The sequence below is a fragment of the Pagrus major genome, chromosome 1 (genome assembly GCF_040436345.1).
Source record: "Pagrus major chromosome 1, Pma_NU_1.0".
In the NCBI taxonomy this organism is placed as follows: domain Eukaryota; kingdom Metazoa; phylum Chordata; class Actinopteri; order Spariformes; family Sparidae; genus Pagrus; species Pagrus major.
In genome coordinates, this window is record NC_133215.1 from 7,859,204 (window position 1) to 7,880,008 (window position 20,805).

General features: G+C 41.2%; 2 protein-coding genes across 3 annotated transcripts; both read left to right on the top strand.

Annotated features, from left to right (window-relative positions):
* The first annotated feature begins 3,081 nt into the window (after positions 1 to 3,081).
* On the top strand, positions 3,082 to 9,017 carry LOC141000153 (B-cell receptor CD22-like). The gene is made up of 11 exons (XM_073470790.1): positions 3,082 to 3,138; positions 3,235 to 3,312; positions 3,547 to 3,849; positions 3,925 to 4,158; positions 5,033 to 5,137; positions 5,228 to 5,443; positions 6,081 to 6,398; positions 7,195 to 7,446; positions 8,055 to 8,145; positions 8,251 to 8,299; positions 8,377 to 9,017. The coding sequence occupies exons 2-11, from the start codon at positions 3,246 to 3,248 to the stop codon at positions 8,464 to 8,466; spliced, it is 1,725 nt and encodes a 574-aa protein (XP_073326891.1). The 5' UTR covers positions 3,082 to 3,138; positions 3,235 to 3,245; the 3' UTR covers positions 8,467 to 9,017.
* Positions 9,018 to 10,652: 1,635 nt separating this feature from the next.
* akap8l (A kinase (PRKA) anchor protein 8-like) lies at positions 10,653 to 19,901 on the top strand. 2 transcript variants are annotated; one of them, XM_073463470.1, is made up of 13 exons: positions 10,653 to 10,767; positions 11,585 to 11,635; positions 11,869 to 12,097; positions 14,081 to 14,693; positions 15,240 to 15,354; positions 15,463 to 15,512; positions 16,712 to 16,742; positions 16,885 to 16,990; positions 17,257 to 17,398; positions 17,568 to 17,673; positions 17,769 to 17,899; positions 18,123 to 18,218; positions 18,631 to 19,901. In XM_073463470.1, exons 1-13 carry the CDS (start codon positions 10,743 to 10,745, stop codon positions 19,102 to 19,104), a joined length of 2,169 nt encoding a protein of 722 aa, XP_073319571.1. In that variant the 5' UTR covers positions 10,653 to 10,742; the 3' UTR covers positions 19,105 to 19,901. The 2 variants fall into 2 exon arrangements, with proteins under 2 accessions (XP_073319571.1, XP_073319578.1); XM_073463477.1 differs by lacking the exon at positions 11,585 to 11,635 and having other exon boundaries at positions 10,728 to 10,761.
* The last annotated feature ends 904 nt before the right edge of the window (positions 19,902 to 20,805 follow it).

The following is a 20,805-nucleotide window of genomic DNA, read 5'->3' on the forward strand; positions in this document are numbered from 1 at the left end:
GAGAATCTGTGCTCTGCAAGGCCTCTCAGTGATGATTTCAAGTAACTACTCACATCCCGACGACCAGCCGCCAAAATCCAAATTATGGTATAAAATAACGAGAAGCGGGACGGAAGAAGATGGAGAGTTGATTGAGGCTGCGGGTCGCGTGGAGTATCACGGCTACATGAAGAACCGCCACGTCCTGAGAATTAGAAACCTGAAGAAGAACGACTCGGCAGAATACAGATTCAGGCTCCAACGAGATGGGAAACAAAAAACGGCTGATTTGCCTGGAGTGACTTTGGTCGTCACAGGTACATCTTCAGGCTACTTTTATGTTATTAATAAAGGGTTTGCTGCTCATCATGATCAGCACGTAATCGCTGTGCAGCACGAGTGCCGAGCAGCACCTCTGCAGCCCTCTCATGAACATGTTATAATTACTTTATTTAATTTGTACAAAAACTGAAGTGTAAAAGCAACAACACAGCTTGACGGTGGGTTATGTGCCAGATTATATCTTGGACTTCGTGGAGCCTCCTGGCTGGTTGCTTGACAACAATTCTGAGCCAAGACATAGTCCAATACACTTCTGTTTTTATACAGATATTAAAAACAAAATGATTAGATCATTAGTATCACATTAACGTGCCCATCAGGCTAATTTACTAGTCCAAAATGGGTTTCCCCTTCAACATGGTGCCATGGGCTCATCGCATGACTAGCAAGACTTTGTCGGAGGGATCATTTGTGTTTATGTATTCGCCCCGAACAGCCTGATTACTTTACTGAACATGTGTGTGTCTGTGTGTTTGAACTCAGATCAACTTCTGACTGAACTCAGCACTCAGCAGAGACTCTTGCTCTGTCTCTTCTTTTTCCCCCCTCTGCTCTCTGTAACGCATCGTTCATGAAGTAAAGTACATTCCCCCTCCAGCTCCAGTTGGTAGTCAGTACAGAACATAAACACCCAACAAAAGACGTCATCTCTATGGACCTCTATATGCCCGGTCCTCCCCACACAACACACAGCGAACTGCTTTAGGTTTGTTTTGAGTGAGAGACCCCAAGCAGCAGAAGTTACAAACTGTGCGTTTAAATGAAGTGAAATGGTTGCAAATAACAACATTAGTAAGATTTAGGCATCAAACCTTACTTGGTTAGGTTTAGAAAAAACATCATGGTTTGGGTTAAACTAAGTGTGTGATGTGGAGTGAGTTAACTTACAAAAAAAGTTTTAAAAAGTCAGTGTTAACTTTTGGTTTCACCCGGGACGTGAACATTGATCTCCTCAGTGAAAGTCCTGTCTGACGTCTGAGTTAATTCTGATGTGCTGATGTGATCGGCTGTTGACCTCTGTTGTCTTAAAACTGGAATAGATGCTGATCCTTAATATCAACTGGGGACATCTTTTATTATAATGTGTACGTGATGTAAGTTTCAAACTTCAAATTATATCTCTTTGACACTGAGTAAGCTATCAAACCGTCTTTCAGGTCTGAAGGTGACGTTCACTCCTTCTGCAGTGGTGACAGAGGGCCAGAGAGTCACACTGACCTGCAGCACCAGCTGTCCTCTGACTGACAACACAAAATACAACTGGAGCTTCAACAGTCGACCTCTGACCCTGCCAGAGGACCAAAACAAACAGCTGGTTCTGGACCCGGTCAGCGGTCAGCATGCAGGAAACTACTCCTGTGCTGTCAAAACCCACATCAGCTCACATGAAAGGACTCTCACTGTTCGAGGTGGGCATGGCTTTGTATTTTATTTGAAGAGTTTACAGACATTAGACTCAGGTATTTTAAGAAGAAATAGCACACGCACAACCTCCTGTCTCCTTTTTATTTGTCCGACCAGTAACACAAATCTCACATCTGTCTCTCTGCAGCTCGAGGGAAATCAATGGTGATAATTAATGCAGTAAGACTGACAGTCGTGTTTCTGATCCCGATTCCTTTACTGCTCTTCCACCTGTGGATGAGGTAAAAGACTAGAGAGTCTTCTTTTTACATGCTTTTACTTCCTGTAGTTGACATCTCCTTCTTGGCTTTATGGGTAAAAATAGTAATTTGCATTTGGATTTGTCTGACCAAAACAAATCCAGGACGAAGACGACTCTGACTTCCAGGGCCAGGTCTAATGACAGGAGGAGAAGGTGAGAGCAGAATCTGGCCTCTAAAAAAACTTCCATATATGTGTGTTTGTGTGTTTTCCTCATCTTCTCTGTTGTCTATGCTCTGCAGATCGACTCGTCATAGGAGGGCGTCTCATTCCCGGTCGTGAATCCTGTGAATGCAGCCTAGAGGAAACTAAAGCAGCAGGAAGACTCTGAGAAATGTCCGCCTTGGTATATATCTATACACTTGTTTGGGCCCCTTCTGGCAGAGAATGGTTGAAGCGCTCGTGACCTCAAGAGTCCTTGAGATGTGCAGAATATGGTGCGACAAAATGTGAAAGTCACACTACCGTCAAGGCAGGAAATCTTTGAGAACAGTCTGGTTTATGCTTGGTCGCTGAAAAGAAATGTTTTTAACAACTAATCAAAGTCAATTTGAGTCATGCTACTATTTTCTTTCTTACCTCCTGTTTCTTGTCAAGGTTTTTGAACTTCTTGGATTTAAATTCATCAGCTGCACACCTCCAAATGAATACTAACATTGTTTTGTGATGGCCAGATCTGTACATCTGTTTTTTTTTTTACGTGTTTAAATGTTAACCACAGCGAGATGTTCATCGTTTTGAGGCAGTGATATTTTCTTCTGCTTCCAAGTGGTCATTAGAAATAACGCAGCATCATTAATTCACTGTCAGGTTTGTTTAGCTGAATGTGTTTCTGTATCAGCACTGTGAAATAAATACATAAATACATTTCGCTATTGAATTCAGATGATTATGAATAAATTGTCCTCGTGGTCTGTGCGGAGCGGCGAGGGGATGATGAGATTACAGAGTGTGAAGAGATAAAAGCGACGACTTCCTTCCATGTGACATTAGGTTAACGCTTTCAGAGACACGTCAGTCAACAATCAGTTAACCACTAAAAGAGGAAGGAAGAGACATTTCAAGCTAAGACAGAGCTGTATGTCTGTTCATCCACCATCTTCAGTCTAACCAACCTCCTCGGCCTCCAACGCCCGCCTTCAGTTTCACCTGGTGAGTTGCGTATTATAATTTCTATGTATGGTTTTAATGCAAACTGTTGTGAAAAGGCCGATACAAACGCTGTTATTGGATCAATTTTCTGATTAGAAAACTGAAGGATGACAGCAGCCATGCCGTCGGCAGACGCTGCATGTGTGTTGATGGTTTTCATCCTGTGTATCTCAGGTATGATATAATGTTTACACGTCTTATACGATGCTGAACTATTACCATGTAAGATTTTAGATCTGATTATTACCTGTAGTCTGTAAAAAACAAAGGTGAAAGAAAACATTGCATATCATCACATAAACTACTTTTAACATTTCATACATTTACTGCACAGTTTATCATACCAGCATCAGTTATTTGAAGGTATAAATCTCTCCGGATGTTTGCTCATAAAATCTTGTGTTAAAGGGGATCAGGGACAAGAAAACATCATCTGTGCCCTGAAAGGTTCATCAGTGGATCTGCACTGCTCAGCTCAACATCCCACTACAAGCGCGAAGTGGTACACTGTGCACAGGAATGACTCCAAGGATGTCCTGAGGAAGCTCTCCACAGACGACAATCGTGTAACGTACAACGTGTCGCCGGAGAGTGACTTCACTCTAACAATCAAAGATCTGGGAGAGAGTGATTATAAAAAGTATTGCTGCAGAGAGAGTACGGACCAACCAGACCTCTGCTGGAAGAACAGCACTGAGCTCCGTGTTGCAGGTAAAGTGTCTCTGAAGAATAACTTAAAGAATGACATCAGTAAACTCATTTTTATTTTCTTCCCCATCATCTCAGACCTGCAGGTGAAGGTGATTCCCTCCACAGAGGGACTCACAGTAACACTGATGTGTAGCAGCAGCTGTCCTCTGACTGAAAACCCTGCAGCCTACATCTGGTACAAGAACAGAGAGTTTCTCTATGAGGACTGGTCTCCCTGGTACCAACAGCTGGTCAGCAGTGAGGCAGCAGTCAGATACTCCTGTGCTATCAAAGGCTACGAGGATCTCAGAGCCCCTGAAGTCTCTGTGGGTGAGTGACTTTTACAAAACCTCTTGCTTAACATGTCACTGTCACCCACAAATAAGATACTGTCACAACACATCGCCACGATAAAGCTATTCTGGGATAGTTGAAACATTTCAAGGTATTATCGTCTATGATACATTGTGTAACTAAGGAAGAAAAAAGCAAGATTTTATCTTTATTCGCTGCTCTGCGGTGTGAGTTTTGCAGAGTTTTAGTTTTACCTCAGTGCCCCCGTAACACACATGCACACTAACTGCAGAAAATCCTTATTTAAAGAGTAAACCAAAATAAAAAGAATGAAGGACTACTCATCCCATAAACCATTGCAAATGACTTTAACTTACACTTTTCACCCGTTTGATCACTTCTCTAAAAAAAAAAAGACGCAGCATGTCAGAAAGGGAAATCATGGTCACTCTGTGGTTTGCATAGAGAGACCTCGCTGTTACATCTCAGGATTGTGAGTAGTGTAGAGCTCCTCCATGTCATTGCAGATAAAACATATTTTTCTTAAAACGAGAGTGATATCATAAAGATTTGTGGCATTTACAGGAGCATGTGCTGTCGTTTCCCAACCCTATAGCTTATTATGAGTCTATCTTGGATGGTTTTGACATTATGGCTGATAATCAGCATCCTCGATTCAAAATATGAAGGAGGTATTCACTTCGAGAACCTCACTACTGAGCTCTATAAAGAAAGGACACACCTATTCCTCAAAAAAATACTTTTAATCTCTGTAACTGCACACTGTCCACCATTTCCCCCTGTGAGTTTCTTTTGCTTCACTGCAAATTAGTCATGAAGTAGTCACTCTGGTGAGTCAGACTGACTAAATTTGGTGCCAAAGTACTGAATTCCTCTTCTTTTTGTCCAGATTCTGTCACATTGGCCTGCTTCAGTGTGACCTATGCTAAAGGGAAAATGTGCTCTTATGTGCAGAAATCAGAGGATGAGCCCTGCTCCATCACGTATCCAACAGGTTAAGTTTCCAGAACATTTACAAACGTACAAACACGATCAAATACATCACAGTGACGGTTGAAAAGTGTTTGTCATCATCTCCCAACAGAATTACATGCTCAGAAGACTTCTGGGAGGGAATTTATCACACTGACCTGTAACACCAGCTGTCCTAAGGTGGACCCTCACGCTGCCTTCAGGTGGTACTGGAACAGAGAGTTGTACAGTCACTGTGAGAATCAAGATATCACACTTTTTGGCGCGTCTTCCCAGTTCTACCACTGTGCCGTGAAAGGCCATGAAGATCTGCGCTCCGATGAAGCCTGTGAGTATAAATATCATTAGTCTGCATGCTCGAAGGCGGTGTGGTGAAAACAAAGTACCCAAAAGTCACGCATGAAATATTAAAGTCCTTTGTTCGAAGTAGAAGTCACCCATACAAATAATACTTCAGTAAAGGTCTCAAGTATCTGATAATAAATGTAGTTAAGTATCAAAAGTAATGCTCTGGCAATAAATGTGCTCAAGGATCAGTAATCTGATGAACAGTACAATATTTGCCTCCAAAATGTAGTTGAGTAGAAGTATAAAGTAGCAGAAAAAGGAAAAACTCAAGTAAAGTACAAGTACCTCAAAATTGTACTTAAACACGTTTCAAGTTATTCTTAACATTATTTCTAAACCTTCAAATGAAAGTTAAACTTATTGTTGTGATTTTTAATTGTTGTAACTGTGTTGAGTTGTGTGCATAGATCATCCCAAATGTTTCCAACAGTGTTCAGTGTTTGAGAAAACAGTGTTTGAGAAAACATTCAACTCGTCAACTAATACTGCGTATTACTCCCAGTGTGTCGTGTCGCAGAAGAGAAAATTTCAAATATGAATACAATTTGTTTTTTGTTTTTTTAAAAAAGAGGTGCAACTGGTTAAAATCCCAGACTCTGATACTCTCTATATTTCAGGTGTTGATGAAAAGAGTTGTCGGAGTGTGAATTATGTCACCAGGAGGATCTGTGCACTGGAAGGCTCCTCAGTGAACATCTCAAGATTGGACTCCTGGACCTACGGACTGCCCCACTACCTATCATGGAGAAAGAGAGGTGATGAGGAGGCTGAATCTTTGAAGGGGGACGCTGGTCATCTGGAGTTTCATCAGCACAGCAGGAACGTAAACACGCTGACCATCAATAACCTGACGAAGGATGACTCAGCAGAATACGTATCCAAATGGAGTCCTAGAGGACAGTTTGGTTTACTTGGAGCGACTTTAGTCGTCACAGGTAATACTTCAGCTTTAATATACATCAGCAGGGAATCTGTCGCTCCCTCACCATGTGACAGCAGCCGTCAGTAGATTAGACTCATTAACGATTCTGTACAACAAGGCATGTCAAGCTTAATAAGATAAGGCTTCAATATAGTGCATAGAAATGATCTAATGGTGTTGTGCTTCCAAAAATATTTTATCACGGTGTTCTCGTGACAGCTGTGCCTCAGACTAATCTATAAACTGACAGTTTCCATAAAATGATGTAGCAGTTGATCCCTTTCAAAAGTCAAGTTATCTTAAAGTTATCTTAAATTCCCCTCAGCACAGTTCATGTCTTTCTAACAACCAACTTCCCAGAATAAATGTTGGTAATGCATCTTTCTGCAAAACACACTGATGTTTGATATATTGCGACTTTAAAGGTCCTATTTGTAAGAAAAGTAGATTTGAAAGGCTCAAAAATCACCCCAAACCAAGTAGCTTTATACTGTAGTAGTAGTAGTAGTAGTAGTAGTGATATACTAACATGTACTGTAAATAAGAAATTGTGCCTGATGACGTGCCAATTATCAGGAAGTTATGGACGATGTGGAGGCCACAAATTGATGTGTACTCTGCATTGTACTTTCTATATTGTTTTATTCCATTAATACATCAGGCAATTCAGCTATTTGCTGTGATGAGTACCTTGTTTTCATATGTAAAACAATTACAGCGAAGCAGTCATTTGGAGTTAAATTAAAATTAGAGTAAAAATGAGCAACCTGTAGACACACAACATTTTTAACAATGTCCATATCTTCCAGGCTTGAAGGTGACGTTCACTCCTTCTGCAGTGGTGACAGAGGGCCAGAGAGTCACACTGACCTGCAGCACCAGCTGTCCTCTGAACGCAGACTACACCTGGACCTTCAACAGTCGACCTCTGACCCTGCCAGAGGACCAAAACAAACAGCTGGTTCTGGACCCGGTCAGGAAACAGCATGCAGGAAACTACTCTTGTGCTGTCGGTGACCCCCAAAACATCACCTCCAGTGAAAGGACTCTCACTGTCATGCGTGAGTTTTTTTAAAACACTTTTACGGCTGAAACTGATTTTTTAGGTTCCTAATTTTATTTTGGGTTACTACTAGAATAGTTTACATGCTCCAGTACTCAAAGAAACACATCAGTTTTCTCATACTGTCTAGTGCTGCAGCTCTGTATCCCCCCTCCTGTCCCTTTAAGGCCAAACTAGTCACCAGGCAGTAATTCTGCAAATGTTTGACATGCGATAGAGTGTGATGTCACAAAGTCACAGGAGTAAAGGCGGGACGACTGACGAGGCGTTTCAGGAGCAGTGTTTTCTGTGGGAGAGAGGAGCTCCTGTTGGCGTGGACTTTAAGTTGGGCTTTTTTAACTTGTAAAGACATTTTACATGCACAAGAACCGATGTTAAACACTGAATGAAAAGTAAAAAAGACAAAAACACATAATACATCTCCGTTAAAAGACCTCGTCAAAGGTCGTTATCATAACGTTAAGTTGCAGCATCTCCACCAAGGACACTTCATTTACATTTGGTTGAGTCCAGAGGATTGTGCAGAAAATAATTTACAGACCTGTGAATCTCACAGTAGAGATCTGTAAACTGTTTTGAAGACTGTTACATCCTCCCTCCCTCCAGCTCTTCAATCCATGGCGATAATGAATGCAGTCAAAATGACCCTGTTATCTCTGATCCCGATTGCTGTATGCGTCCTCTACCTGACGATCAGGTAAAAACCTTTTTTAACTTCCATTTCTTGTATCCAAAGTCTTACATTGACTCAATAAGTCTGTTTTTAGCCGTAGTAACTTGCATAATATGACTAAAAATCCAGGAAGAAGAAAACTCAGACTGAGCTCGCCGGCAAAGTACAAACTGGAGAGGTGAGCACAAAACCTGAGACAGGAATTACTGCCTGTATGTGTGTTTTCTTCCGTCATCTGCTTTCTCTGCCCTTCAGACGGAGCCGCTGTACGACGACATCCGACTCTCGCCCATGAATCCGGCAGCACGGGCAGAACCAGCAGAGCAGCAGGAAGACACTGTGTAATATCAGGATTTTAGATATCTCTGTTGGGGCGCAGATACAATGTCTGTCATGTTCATTTAGACTGAAATTGGCAAGACATGATTTTTAGCACTGCAAAGGCAACTGAAGGTCACAAAGAGATTCAAACACGTGACCTTATCCTTTCATATCTACTCCCTGCTTCTGCAAACCACTGGCGGTCGGATGCAGGGATCCTATCTAGTACAGCTGATTAACACATACGGTCCTGGAGGCCTGAAGCTGATGTTTGTCAGATGCTCTTATTAACTTCCTGTGAAACAAGTTAGTTGCTCACTGCTGCGACCATTAGAAAAGAAAATCCCAGTTTTACGTTTTAGGTTTGTTTTTTGTTATGATTCTATATTTTTCTTGCTATATTTTATATGTTTTAATGGTGTGTTTTTCTTGTGATTCTCATTTGTTTTGTCTTTTTCTGATGTAATTCAAGTTTTCATATATTTTCATATATGTATATTTTATATGGGAGGACTTTGTACATGCTTTTTTGCTACCTTACTCCCTTGTATGTCTTTTACCATGATGTTTTAATAACGCAGATTAAAATTAAATTACAATAGAGTGGTTTCTTTTTTAAACTTGTTTCCTTTTATATAGTTTAACTCTGTGAGGCTAGACCACAGACTGTATTGTATATACTACAACCGTCTGTAACACGAGGGGCAGAAGAGAGGTTGAGATGTGAACCTCCAAAATCTCATTTTCTTTAATCAACAATTGAAACTGCAAATATTGCCCTTTTTTGTCTTAGTTTCTTGCTATTAATTACACTCACAGCAGATGTCTAAATACCAAAGGCAGCATGACAGAACATGCTAGTGTTAGGCTGGATGACACACGCCCTCTGCTACACTGCTAGCTCACTACAGAGTGCTTGATTTGTACATTGTGTTCCCAGGGAGCAGCTAACTAACTAACTAACTAACTAACTAACTAACTCCTCTACCATTCAAGTAAGAAAAAAGACACAGGGATGCTTATTCTAAAAGTCTGCAATATTCAAAATGAAAACTCACACATATATGATACTTGGCCTATGTGGTAGAAGTAACAGTAGTTGGGTTGTGTGAGTAAAGGCAAAAAAAATGCAACAAACATTGTTCTGTTATCCCATTTTCAAAATGTAACAACAGTCATGAAAAGGTGTCTTTCACTTCTAGACTAGTTATTCTATGGTATGGAAGCTCATTTCTGCCAAAAATATTGATTAAAAAATGTTTAATTTATATAAAAAACATGATAAAAAGTCGAAATCATGAGATAAGAAATCATAATTCTTAGATTTAAAAAGTCATGATTATGAGTTTAAAAGTTTAAATATTAGATAAATGTTGACTTTTTATCTCATTATTTCCACTCATAATTATGATTATAATTATGACTTTATAATTTTGACTTTCTATTTCGTGATTATGACTATATATCTCGTACGTATGACTTTTGGGTCATAATTTTGATTTTTTTTCATCTCATAATGATAATTTTCTATCTCATAGTTTTGACATTTGTTAATCTTATAATAATGACTTTTATCTAATAATGTAGAACTTTTTATGTCATTATTCCACTTTTTGTGTCATAATTTTGACTTTTTATGTCATAATTTTGACTTTCTATTTCATAATTATGACTTTTGGGTCATAATTTAGATTTTTTTAACCTCATAATGATATTGTTTTTATCTCATAGTTTTGACTTTGTTTAATCTCATAATGATAATTTTTTATCTCATAGTTTTGACATTTGTTAATCTTATAATCATGACTTTTAACTAATAATGTAGAACTTTATATCTCATTATTCCACTTTTTGTCTCATAATTATGACTTTTTATGGTGCAATTTTGACTTTCTATTTCTTAATTATGACTATATATCTCGTAATTAGGAGTTTTGGGTCACAATTTGGATTTTTTTTATCTCATAATGATAATTTTTTATCTCATAGTTTTGACATTTTTAATCTCATAATCATGACATACTAAGGTATTATTTTTTTCATCAAGCTTATTTTTTACTTTTCATTATTTATTTTCTATATTGGCACTAATGAGCTTCCGTACAAATAAATCTTACTAAAAATCAGTGGTACGAGCACGAGCACAGCGTCCCGTAGGCGGGCTTTTCGTGAACGCGCACTGTTTGGAGGGGGCGGGGCCACAGGGAGGCACAGCTCGCAGTGGACACGGAGCTCGACACAACACCGGAGCCGCCGCTGCTTTCTGCGATCGGATTGTTTGAACAGCGCTCTAATAAACCATGGACGGCAGAGGCTACGGTTCTGGTAATTATACACTGGCTACTGCTCATCGTACTGATGTTTTACACCCTAACATACGGTGCAAATACATCCACCATGGCTTCCGTTCATGGGTAGAAATTCCCATTTAGCCACATGCTTTATTAGCGTGAAACACAGGCCCAGTGTGTTAGCTGTTAGCTAGCTCAGATAGCTAGCGTTAGCTTCCCATAGCCGGCTGTAGCGTGAAACTATTAAGTGTTAGCTAGCTAACTGCGTTGTCATGTTATCCTATTTACTGTGCTGGTGACCCGATCGTAACTAATTTCAATGCAAACAAAAAAAATAAGTAATTGCACGCCAAGCCCGTTTGCTAATAACAACGAAATGTAGCTAGCTGGGTTAGCCATTTCGCCGCCAGGCTTTTCCTCTGCTAACATGCTAGCGTAGCGGGCTGCGAGGCCCATTGTTTCAGTTGTTAAAGGGCGTGTTAAATGCTTTGCATAAGTTAGCTTCCCAATTCTGTTAAAATGGAGGCAGCGTGGCATTAGCAGACTTTAAATGCTGGTTAATAAAATGGCCGCCTCAACAAAAATGCTTCCAAAACTTAAGTCGGTTGAGCGTTGCCTTCACGAACACAGCTGTGAATTTCGCCAGTAAATAAGAAAGCTAACAGAGACACTGTCTGAATCTAAAGTTGGAGAAATACCAGCCAGCTTCCTAGTGAAGAGTTGAGCCCTGTTCACTCATCATTAACCTGCATGTTCAGTGGACTTTGTTTGCTATTCCTGAGGAAAATGTTGAAAATCAGCCTCTGTTACACCTCAGGTCGGTTGTACCAACGCATTGTCTTCTTTTGTAGGTTACTCCAGCTGGGGAGGTGGAGGTGGTGGAGGAGGATCAGGCAGCAGAGGTGAGGAAACGAGGGAATATACTCCTGCACTGCACAAAGACACCCCACTCTTATGCTCCATCGCAGGGCTGCAGCCAACACAAAGTTGTTGTTGTAATTTTAAATTAAACCAGAGCTGAGTGATGTTGTGTAAAACGTTAAATAAGTGTTGTTTTTATTACGATCTATTCGTATAGTTAGTAACTGAGGTGATAGTGATCAGTTTAACATCTTTTCATTTCTCACTTTACCAGGTTCTGGTGGTTTTGACCTGTATGGAGGAGGCTACAAGGACTCGATGTCTGGGCTCGGGGGATATGGAGGAGGAGGAGGAGGTGGCGGCGGCCACATGAAGAGAGGTCTGTCAGGAGGTTCCCTGCTCTCCTCCACCGGCACACATGCAGATGCAGTTATTGCTAAGATCAACCAGCGCCTGGACATGCTCACTCAGTTGGAGGCTGGAAAAGGGTCTCGGGGTGACAGGTAATAACTTTATACCTTTCACCGTTCATCAGTCAGATACCACCACCACACGTCCATGTCAGTGCGAGTATTACATTTACCAGTAATGTCTTTTCATTTAAAAAGAAGACTTAAATAATAGGGGTGTCACAATTCTCCAAATCCTCAATTCAGTTTGTTTTTATATTTTAAGATCATAATTTGAGTCAGTTTAAACCTCTTTGTTTTCCAACACTGAAGACTATGCCGTTTGATTATGATGTTCGATAGGGATGTTTTACAACAACCGCTTTAATTTGTCCTAGTGGCTCTTTGCAGGGTGAGGTTAAGCACGTTTAAATACCATTCCCCAAAAATAAAGATTCCAGAATACAACAAAAATACCAATTTAGTGTAAATTTTTCACATGGTCATATTTTTTTAATCTGTCTCATGTATACCCCCCTCCCAAACAAATTAAAAAAGCATCTCTGAATAAAAACAGAATGCACCCAATGGTTCAGACGAGAGCTGTCTGGCAGTGCAGCTGCAGGTTACCAGTGTTTGTTTTTCTGAACGCTCACAACTAGGTGAGAGTGGAGAGGGAAAAAATACTGGCAGAATCACCGATCCTGCTTTTGATTTCGTTAACTGAAATTGAAAGCTCATTTTCAATCAGTTTTAAAATTGGAATTGAAATCGTGACACCCCTAGTAAAATAACATCTTATTTGTGGCATGTGGTTGGTTGAGAACATTGTTTCTTAAAGTGGCCTTATGCCTGGACAATATCCAACCAGTTAGATGTTGTATTTAGATTCGTCTGAAAAGGTATCTCAGTAAGTGTTGATTCACATTTTGATATAAAAAGATGCTCAGGCTTTTGAATGCTATAGGTAATTTAAAAGTCAAACAGGCCTTGAATAGTAGTAGAACACGGGCCTGTAAAATACATGTAAACAAAGAGTATGTCCATGTGGTTGGAAACTCAGTTATTGTTTAAGACTTGTCAGGTTGCTAGAGTAAATTGGGCAGTTTTTAGCCTGCTGTGGCATTTACTTGCACCTACACTCAGCCTTGGCGGGAATGCGTATGCCTTATGTCCTGTCTGATGAAAAGGGTGTGAGTTGCTCACCGGCTGCATTTGAATGCCCCAGCATCCGAGGAAGCTTTCATTTGTGCCCATTTGCCATGTTGTGGTTCGTCCGATCGCCGGGAAGAAAATGTTGTTGTGATTCCTCAAAGCCTAAGGTGTCGTGAAAATGCATGGCCACTCATTGGAGGCGTAGACCGACTTTTCCGTTTGTAACACCCATGCGCATGAAGCCAGTCCATCTTTACCCAACACTCCCTGAACATTGCCTTTGTCTTGACTTGTTTTATTTGTTCATACCACTTTGTTTCTCTCATCCTCCATTTGACCTAACCCTGTGTTCTGGCTTTAGGTTATGCAAGAGAGATGAGTTTGCAGGTGTTAGCTTGATATTACCTTCAAGCCAAACTGTTAATTGAAGGCTGCCTGTGGTATCTGCAAAAAACACTCAATGAAAAAAAGGCCCAATTTATGTTTCATCCCCTTTCTAAAGAATTTACCATAATCCAGTCACTTCCCAGGATGTTTCACTTCTTGCACCTGTCTCAAGACATCACTGGTTCTGATGGACCACGCTCGTGTCTCTTCAAGGGTTCACAGCCCAAGAAACTGCATTTCCTCTAATCTGCAGAAAACTGTTTGACCTCCAACAGAGAATGTGGTTGGAAGAGATTTTGTAAACTTTTAAATGATAAGAGAAAAATCATTATTATAAAAGACCACACGCGGGGTGTTAACTTATTTTGGATCATTCATTTCTGATCTAATGTGGTTTCTGAAATAAAGCTGGGAGTGACAAGAAAAATGAAAGGAGAAAGCGAGACCATGGAGGAGAAGGAAAAGCAGGTGGAGAAATCCAAACCTGACTGCCCTCCCTGCCTCCCCTGCTCTCTGCTCTTCTCTATCAACCCTCTCCCTCCCTCCCTCCCACAGGTATGACCAGTACGAGTCATTCGACTCGCGCTCCTCCGCTCTCACCTCCTCCCGAGATCTCTACAGATCTGGCGGCAGTAGCTATGGTTATGGCGATGGCCGTGGGGACAACATGCTGTTGGGTCAGCGAGGAGGCTCGGGCTTCGGAGGGGGAATTGGGCTAGGGGGAGGAGGAGGCTTTGACAGCCCCTCCTCTTCCTATGGAGTCGCTAAGATGCGACAGAATATCAGGGACTCCTTCAGCAGTGCCCAGGGAGGAGGTTCTGGGGGTGGAGGTGGAGGAGGATGGGCTGGAGCAGGCCGACGTTCCCCCAGAAGGGGTGGAAGTGCCGGGGGCCGAGGAGCTGGAGGAGGTTTTGGAAACCGCAGGTCTGACCCCACTCCATTAGGCGGAGGTGGGCGGGGAAGTGGTAGTGGTGGCCAGTCCCACCGCGGCCACTCTCCAGGAGGTGGTAGAGGCAAGCTCCCATCCCTCCTGTCCAACCGCATGTACCCTGAGAGTGGGGGCTTCCATCAGGGTTCCATTCAAGGGCCTCACGACTTTCCTGGGAGGCATTTTGGAGGGGGCCCACGGGCTGGCCGCCAGCGAGGCCGAAAGAGACCCCTCAACAAAGTAAGTACCTCCAGCCAAATAAGACCTCCTCAGACACTGGGCACAAGTTTAGCCCTTTCTGATTCCCTCCTTTTGTGTTTTCAACCAACTGGCAAGTCAGCCTTAAGTGCTAGTGCCTGCTATGTGTCATTTATAGCAGTTTGTGACAAATAATCCCCAACACATCATACACATATCTTGCCCCTCTTACTCCGCCCAGCCCTTATTTAATGTGGTCAGAAATGCCACACGGAACGGCCCTTTTTGTACAGTAATGGCAAGTGACAACTCTCCCTGCCCAGTTCTTTGTCTTTTTTTTACCTGTCGGGTTGTTGAATGGTTTCACATCGTGGATTTTATTTTGATTTCCTTTTCTTTCGCCCCAATCCTGGGTAGTCTCAAGATAAGGCTTACACTACTGATGAGTATATGCCCAGAGAATGAGGATATCCAGTCTGCTAATTGCCGTTAATAAGCATTAAGTTTTGAGTTCACTCATGTGTTGTTAAGTTCTCGTGTTTTTGTCAGAAAATGTATTTGAGTGCAAATTGATTTTGTTGACTGTAGCAGGTGAAACCGCAACGTGATGTCCAGAAGAAGAGAAAGCAGACACTTACTGCAGCTGATGAGCCAGAGTCAAAGATCAACAAGACTGAAAGTGCAGGGTCAGAAGCTAGCCAAGGTACTTCAACAAATTCTTGATGTTTTCAATGGGGGGAAAAAATCATACTGGGCAGACAACATTTCTATGTCTGTCTTGGTCTGATGTTACCGTGCTCTGTTTCCATAGAGCAAGCAGAGAAGAATGGTGACAGCAGCGAAACGAAGACCGATGCTGCTGTAAGTAGATCGAGCTTATGTGACAGGAACTCTTGATTCATTTTGATCTGTAAAAAAAATGGCCTATGAAGTCTTATTTGTTCCCATATTGGGCTGCATTAACAACTTCCCCAATGAATAAACCACTAAATAAACTGATCTAATCAAACAACACTATCTCCTCAAATGTATTTACTGAGTGTTATTTAAACGGAAATGCAAGTAAAGATGAGATTATATTGTTCTGTAACTGCAGCAGTTGTCTAAAAGACTCACTGACAAAGAGGCTGAAATAAATAGTGTTGTGTGTTTTCATGTAAAAGGGCCTTTTTCATTTTTGTTCATGCTCACTTAAACGGTAGCCAAGGTTAAAGCTGGGGTTGGTGAGATTGTAGAAACCAACAAGAGCAGGCTAAATTTGGAAATATCCAACTGAAAAAAATCCCACCCCCTCTCTTCAGGCCTCCCTCCAAAGCCACTCTTCCAAATCACATCTACTCGCACTGCCCGACTACATTGACTGCCCTGTAGCTCTCGCTGACCAGCTGGGAGATGTTTGCTACATTTAGCAGTCTCTCTTAGCCTTATTAGTCTCATAAATACATACATAAAAAAGTCTGTTAAATGCCTCAATCACATAAACGCAAACAAAATGGCTATCTTGAACGTACCTCAACCCGGGATTTCTCAGTCACATGTAAGAAAACACCTAACGACATTATAATGAAGGTAAACAACTAACATGGCTATTGTTATTCCTCACTGATTTCAAGCTAGTTTGGGAAACGTTTTAATTCATGTGTCACTACCACAGGTACGGATGCAGGTAGACAGAAAGGTGGGCCATCCAGTCATGTTATACAAGTCAAATTAAATGAGTAAATAGGCGTATTAGAAGCCTGTGATAACCACAGGCACCATATTCATTGCTGTCTGGATTTTCAGAGATTTTTTACAAATAATAACAAAAGATGCTTCTAAAATAATCAACCAACCCTAACTTTGATGGCAGAAAACATGTTGACTTCGTGTCAGGTCTAAGCTGGACTCAGTAGTCATGTCATGAAGCTTGGGCAGAAGTATCCAAGTATTGCCTGTTTGTCATTGTTGATTGCAATATTTTATTTTGAACATATAAAGCAATTGTATTCCTCAAGAAAAACTAAGCTGTTCAGCACATTTTTCTAAATAAATAAGTAATTGGATACTTTCCTTTACAGGAGACAAAACCTGCTGCAGATGGAGATAAAGGTAAGCTTTAAATACAGCTGCTCTTCACTGATTTCTTTTTTCTTTTAAAATCCTTTCGTGACACATGCTGTGTCAGTGTACCTCACTATTAACCTCCCATGAAAATCTTGGCATGCCTAACATCTTTTGTGCTTGTGTTTAGCTTCCCCCAAACAGGATGAGAAGAAAAGTCCACAGGGCAAACAGACGCCAACCCAAGGCCAGGACAAGCACCCAAAAATGAGGAAGAGGAGGGGCTTCCTGGAAAGGTGAGAGGACACACTGTATACCCTGAGCCTGGGTCGAGATTTACTGCTTCACCATCCTTCGTCTTCATCCTCTCTTTTTGCTTTCTTAATGTTTGTGAGAGTAGTTTATTGCCTTTGTTTTCAAGTCAATTTTATATGTATATCCCAGTACCACGATTCCCAATTTGCCTCAAGGGGTTATACGATCTGTACAGTAGTTATGTGGATTATTTATAATCGGATTGTGTTTCATACACTGATATCACACTGTGCCTTTTTCTTTTCAGGGTGATGTTTGCCTGCTCTGTGTGCAAGTTCCGTTCGTTCTACAAGGAAGAAATGGAAACTCATCTTGAGAGTCGCTTCCACAAGGACCACTTTAAGTTCCTTTCAGGCCAACTGTCCAAGCCCACTACAGACTTCCTACAGGTAAACGTCACACTTAGACATTCAGTCTAATATAGATGCAAGGGATTCATGTTCTCCATAGATGGAATATGAAATCATATCGTGCAGTCTTGCTTCTGAGTCGCCACTGATGAAATATCTGTTACGTGAAGTGTAAACTAATAAACACTTCATGGTTTTGCTTTTGTAGGAATATTTGCAGAACAAGTTCAAGAAGACAGAGCAGAGGGTTAGCCAGTTGGAGAACCACAGCGCTGCCATCTGCCAGATGTACAAAGAACAAGACCTCACCAGGGGTAAGCAGCGACCACAGCATGTGTGTAGAAAGAAAGAATAGAGTTAATCTTGTCTTTGTGATCGCTTATTGCAATATTTGCTCTTTTCTGTGAAGACCTCGGCATGGAGCACTTCATGAGGAAGGTGGAAGCCGCCCACTGCGCAGCGTGTGACCTTTTCATTCCCATGCAGCCCCACCTGATACAGAAACACATAAAGTCTCCTGACCACAACTACAACCGCAAGGTATGTCAGATAACCAGCAAATATAAAACTAAATGCAGTGACATGTTTGTTAAAGGAACAAAGAACCCTCCAAAGCATTACAGCATTACCTGAACTTGTGTATTATAACATCGCCATGTGTCCAATGCTGGATGACTTACAATAACGATGTTTGGTCATTGGATGTTTTGCAGTCTGTCCTGTGTTTGACCTGGAACTCTTCTCTCTCTCGCTCTCTCTCAAGGGTATAATGGAGCAGTCGAAGAGGGCCAGTCTTTCAGTTGCTCGCAGCATCCTCAACCACAAACTCATTGGCAAGAAACTGGAGAGCTACCTCAAGGTATGTGCATTGTTGTGTATCTAAGCTCGGGCTGGCAAGCAAAGTGCACGTTATTAGCAATGCAAATAGAAAGAACAGAGTCTGTGTACACAGTGTAATTGCATGCGTTTAACCACAGTACAAGTGAGACGAGCAAACACCCCCTTCTTAGTTTCACAACATCACACATTGACTTTGGTGCTCTTACCTGTTTGGAACATTCCAGAGGTAAACAGGTTAATTGTTATCAGGTGATACTATCATGATTGGGTGTGAAAGGGCCATCATCAAAAGTCTCTGAGCTTTTGTGCGAAGAGCCTTCTGAGACATGCATATGTAGAGACTTAAATCCTGCTGAATTCACTCCAGCTGATCATTAACGCAGGACTTATATGCAGACAAATGTACTTAGCAATGTTCTCTTTATTGTCAGGGTGAAAACCCGTTCACTGGTAACCAAGACGACCAGGATCCAGAGGACTCCATGGTGATGGACGTGTCTGAGCTGGAGTTGACCAGTGAGACAGCAGACAACCAGACAGACGCAGATGCAGATGCCGATGCAGAGGCAGAGGCAGAGGCAGATGCACCAGTCAAGGATGAGCCAGTGGCTGAGGAAGAGACGGGCCAGGAGGCAGTCGAGGGTGAAGCAGCAGTAGCAGCAGCGGAGGAGGAGAAGATGGAAGAGGAGCAGGGAATGGAGGGAGAGGAGGAGGAGGAGCAGCAGGAGCAGGAGAATCATGAAGAAGAGGAAGGTTTTGAAGTTGGAGAGGAGGAGGAGGAGGAGGAGGAAGAGGGATATGTTGTGCGTGATGAGATTGGCGAAGAGGGATTACAGGCTGAGCTGGATGAGGAGGAAGGAGTAGAGGCAGCAGAGGCTGAGGAGGAAGACAAGAATGATGAATGACTTTTGCACCCTGTGTGTGTGTGACTTCTCATCCTTAACATCTGTCCGGACCAGTCAGTGACCCCCCACAGTCCCATGAAACCCTTTTTCATTTTCAGGCAAATTAAGAAATCTCCATACCTGCTCCCACCATTTTTACTGTTAAATGACTCTGAGTTTATATAATTAAATTTTTTTTGTTAAAGGAATAGTTGAGCATTTTGGGAAATGGTCTTATTCACTATCTTGCCGAGAGCTGGATGTGAAAACGGTTAAAAAGTAGTTGCACTAAGTAACTGTCTTATGTTTGAACTGTCTTTGGAGGTTTCGATGGACTTATTTTTGAACTTTGGAGAGAGTCTGTTTCTAGTCTTAATGCCAAGCTAATCACCTCCCTGCTCCAGCTCCATTCTCAATGCAGACGTGAGCGATATCGATCTTCTCATTAAAAGTCTGCAAGACAGCAATTCAGTATTTCCCACAATTAAAATGAAAACTATTCCTCTTGATACTTTTTTTTCTTGTGCCTTTGTTCAAAGTATTCTTGATTTAGATGAATTTGTTCACAATTGTTTAAGAAATCTTAAGTATTGTAAAGTTGAGAGCTATTGTGTACTTATCAGTGCATCAGTCCATTGCCAGTGTTGATGGTGAATGGATGATTTTCCAACCCTTTGGTAAAGTCTGAAACAGGGTGGGCTTTTATTCTACAGCTGGGGTGATTAAGGGGACTATCTGTAGAATAAGTATGAATTATTCATATCAGTCATGTAACAGTCTTGTTTCACTCTGAGTATGAAATAAATTTGTTGAATAAATCACCGTTTCACTGTTTTGTGTTGATTAAAGTCAGTGTAAGAAGAGTTCAAACTGTAGTTTGACTGACCACCAATGACACAGTCACTGTCTAAATAGCAAAAGCCAAAAGTTCAGAGCTTGGCTGAAGTAGAAATGTAAACACTTCCTCAATATTTATTAGGTAAACAATTACTGAGTCAAAAGGGTTCCCCTTTTTGCTACATTTTACTTTGTAGCCTGCTGTGATGGCATGTACTGGTGAAGAAGATTGAGGAGTTGCAGCTCAGAAAGGTGATTATAGGTGTTAATTAATTTCTATTCATGACAGCTTCCTTTTGATTTAACATCCTCCTTCACCACAAGGCTTTGTACCAACGCTGTCGGACCCAATGTCAAATATCAAAACCATCTAGAGATTAACTTTCTTTAATTAAAATTATTTCATTTAAAAAAATTGCTTGTGTGTCACCAACTACTGACAAATATTTCACTGCAGTAATATTGGCTGTTGCCTCACAAATGCCTCGCTATATATGAAATATGGACTGTTTGGGTTTATGCTTTGGCTCATACAAGCATATAACAACCTTATAACTGTATTTGTATCAGTATCAGTTTTATGCAGTGATCGGATGTAAGTACATTTACTCAAGTACTGTACTTAAGTAAAATTTGGAGATATTTGTACCATTTTCTACTTTATGCTTCCACTCCACTACATTTTGGAGGCAAACACTGCACTTTTTTACTCATTTATTTGATAAGTTTAGTTACGTTGCAGATTTCATGCTGCATCAGAGCCAAAGTAGTGCATTTTTAAATTAACATCAGATAAATAAAACAACAACAGAGATTACGATCATGTGAAAAATGCTGAATATCTGACCTGATAATCAATCAGGACAATAATCAGTCGACGCTAAG

Bases quoted from the DNA above. Each gene is read 5' to 3' on its own strand.
- LOC141000153 (XM_073470790.1), top strand. From the start codon at position 3,246: ATGACAGCAGCCATGCCGTCGGCAGACGCTGCATGTGTGTTGATGGTT. The intron at 7,447-8,054 runs GTGAGTTTTTTT...CCCTCCCTCCAG, and splicing joins AAGGACTCTCACTGTCATGC to CTCTTCAATCCATGGCGATA. The intron at 8,146-8,250 runs GTAAAAACCTTT...CTAAAAATCCAG, and splicing joins GTCCTCTACCTGACGATCAG to GAAGAAGAAAACTCAGACTG.
- akap8l (XM_073463470.1), top strand. From the start codon at position 10,743: ATGGACGGCAGAGGCTACGGTTCTG. The intron at 12,098-14,080 runs GTAATAACTTTA...TCCCTCCCACAG, and splicing joins AAAGGGTCTCGGGGTGACAG to GTATGACCAGTACGAGTCAT. The intron at 15,513-16,711 runs GTAAGTAGATCG...TTTCCTTTACAG, and splicing joins AAACGAAGACCGATGCTGCT to GAGACAAAACCTGCTGCAGA.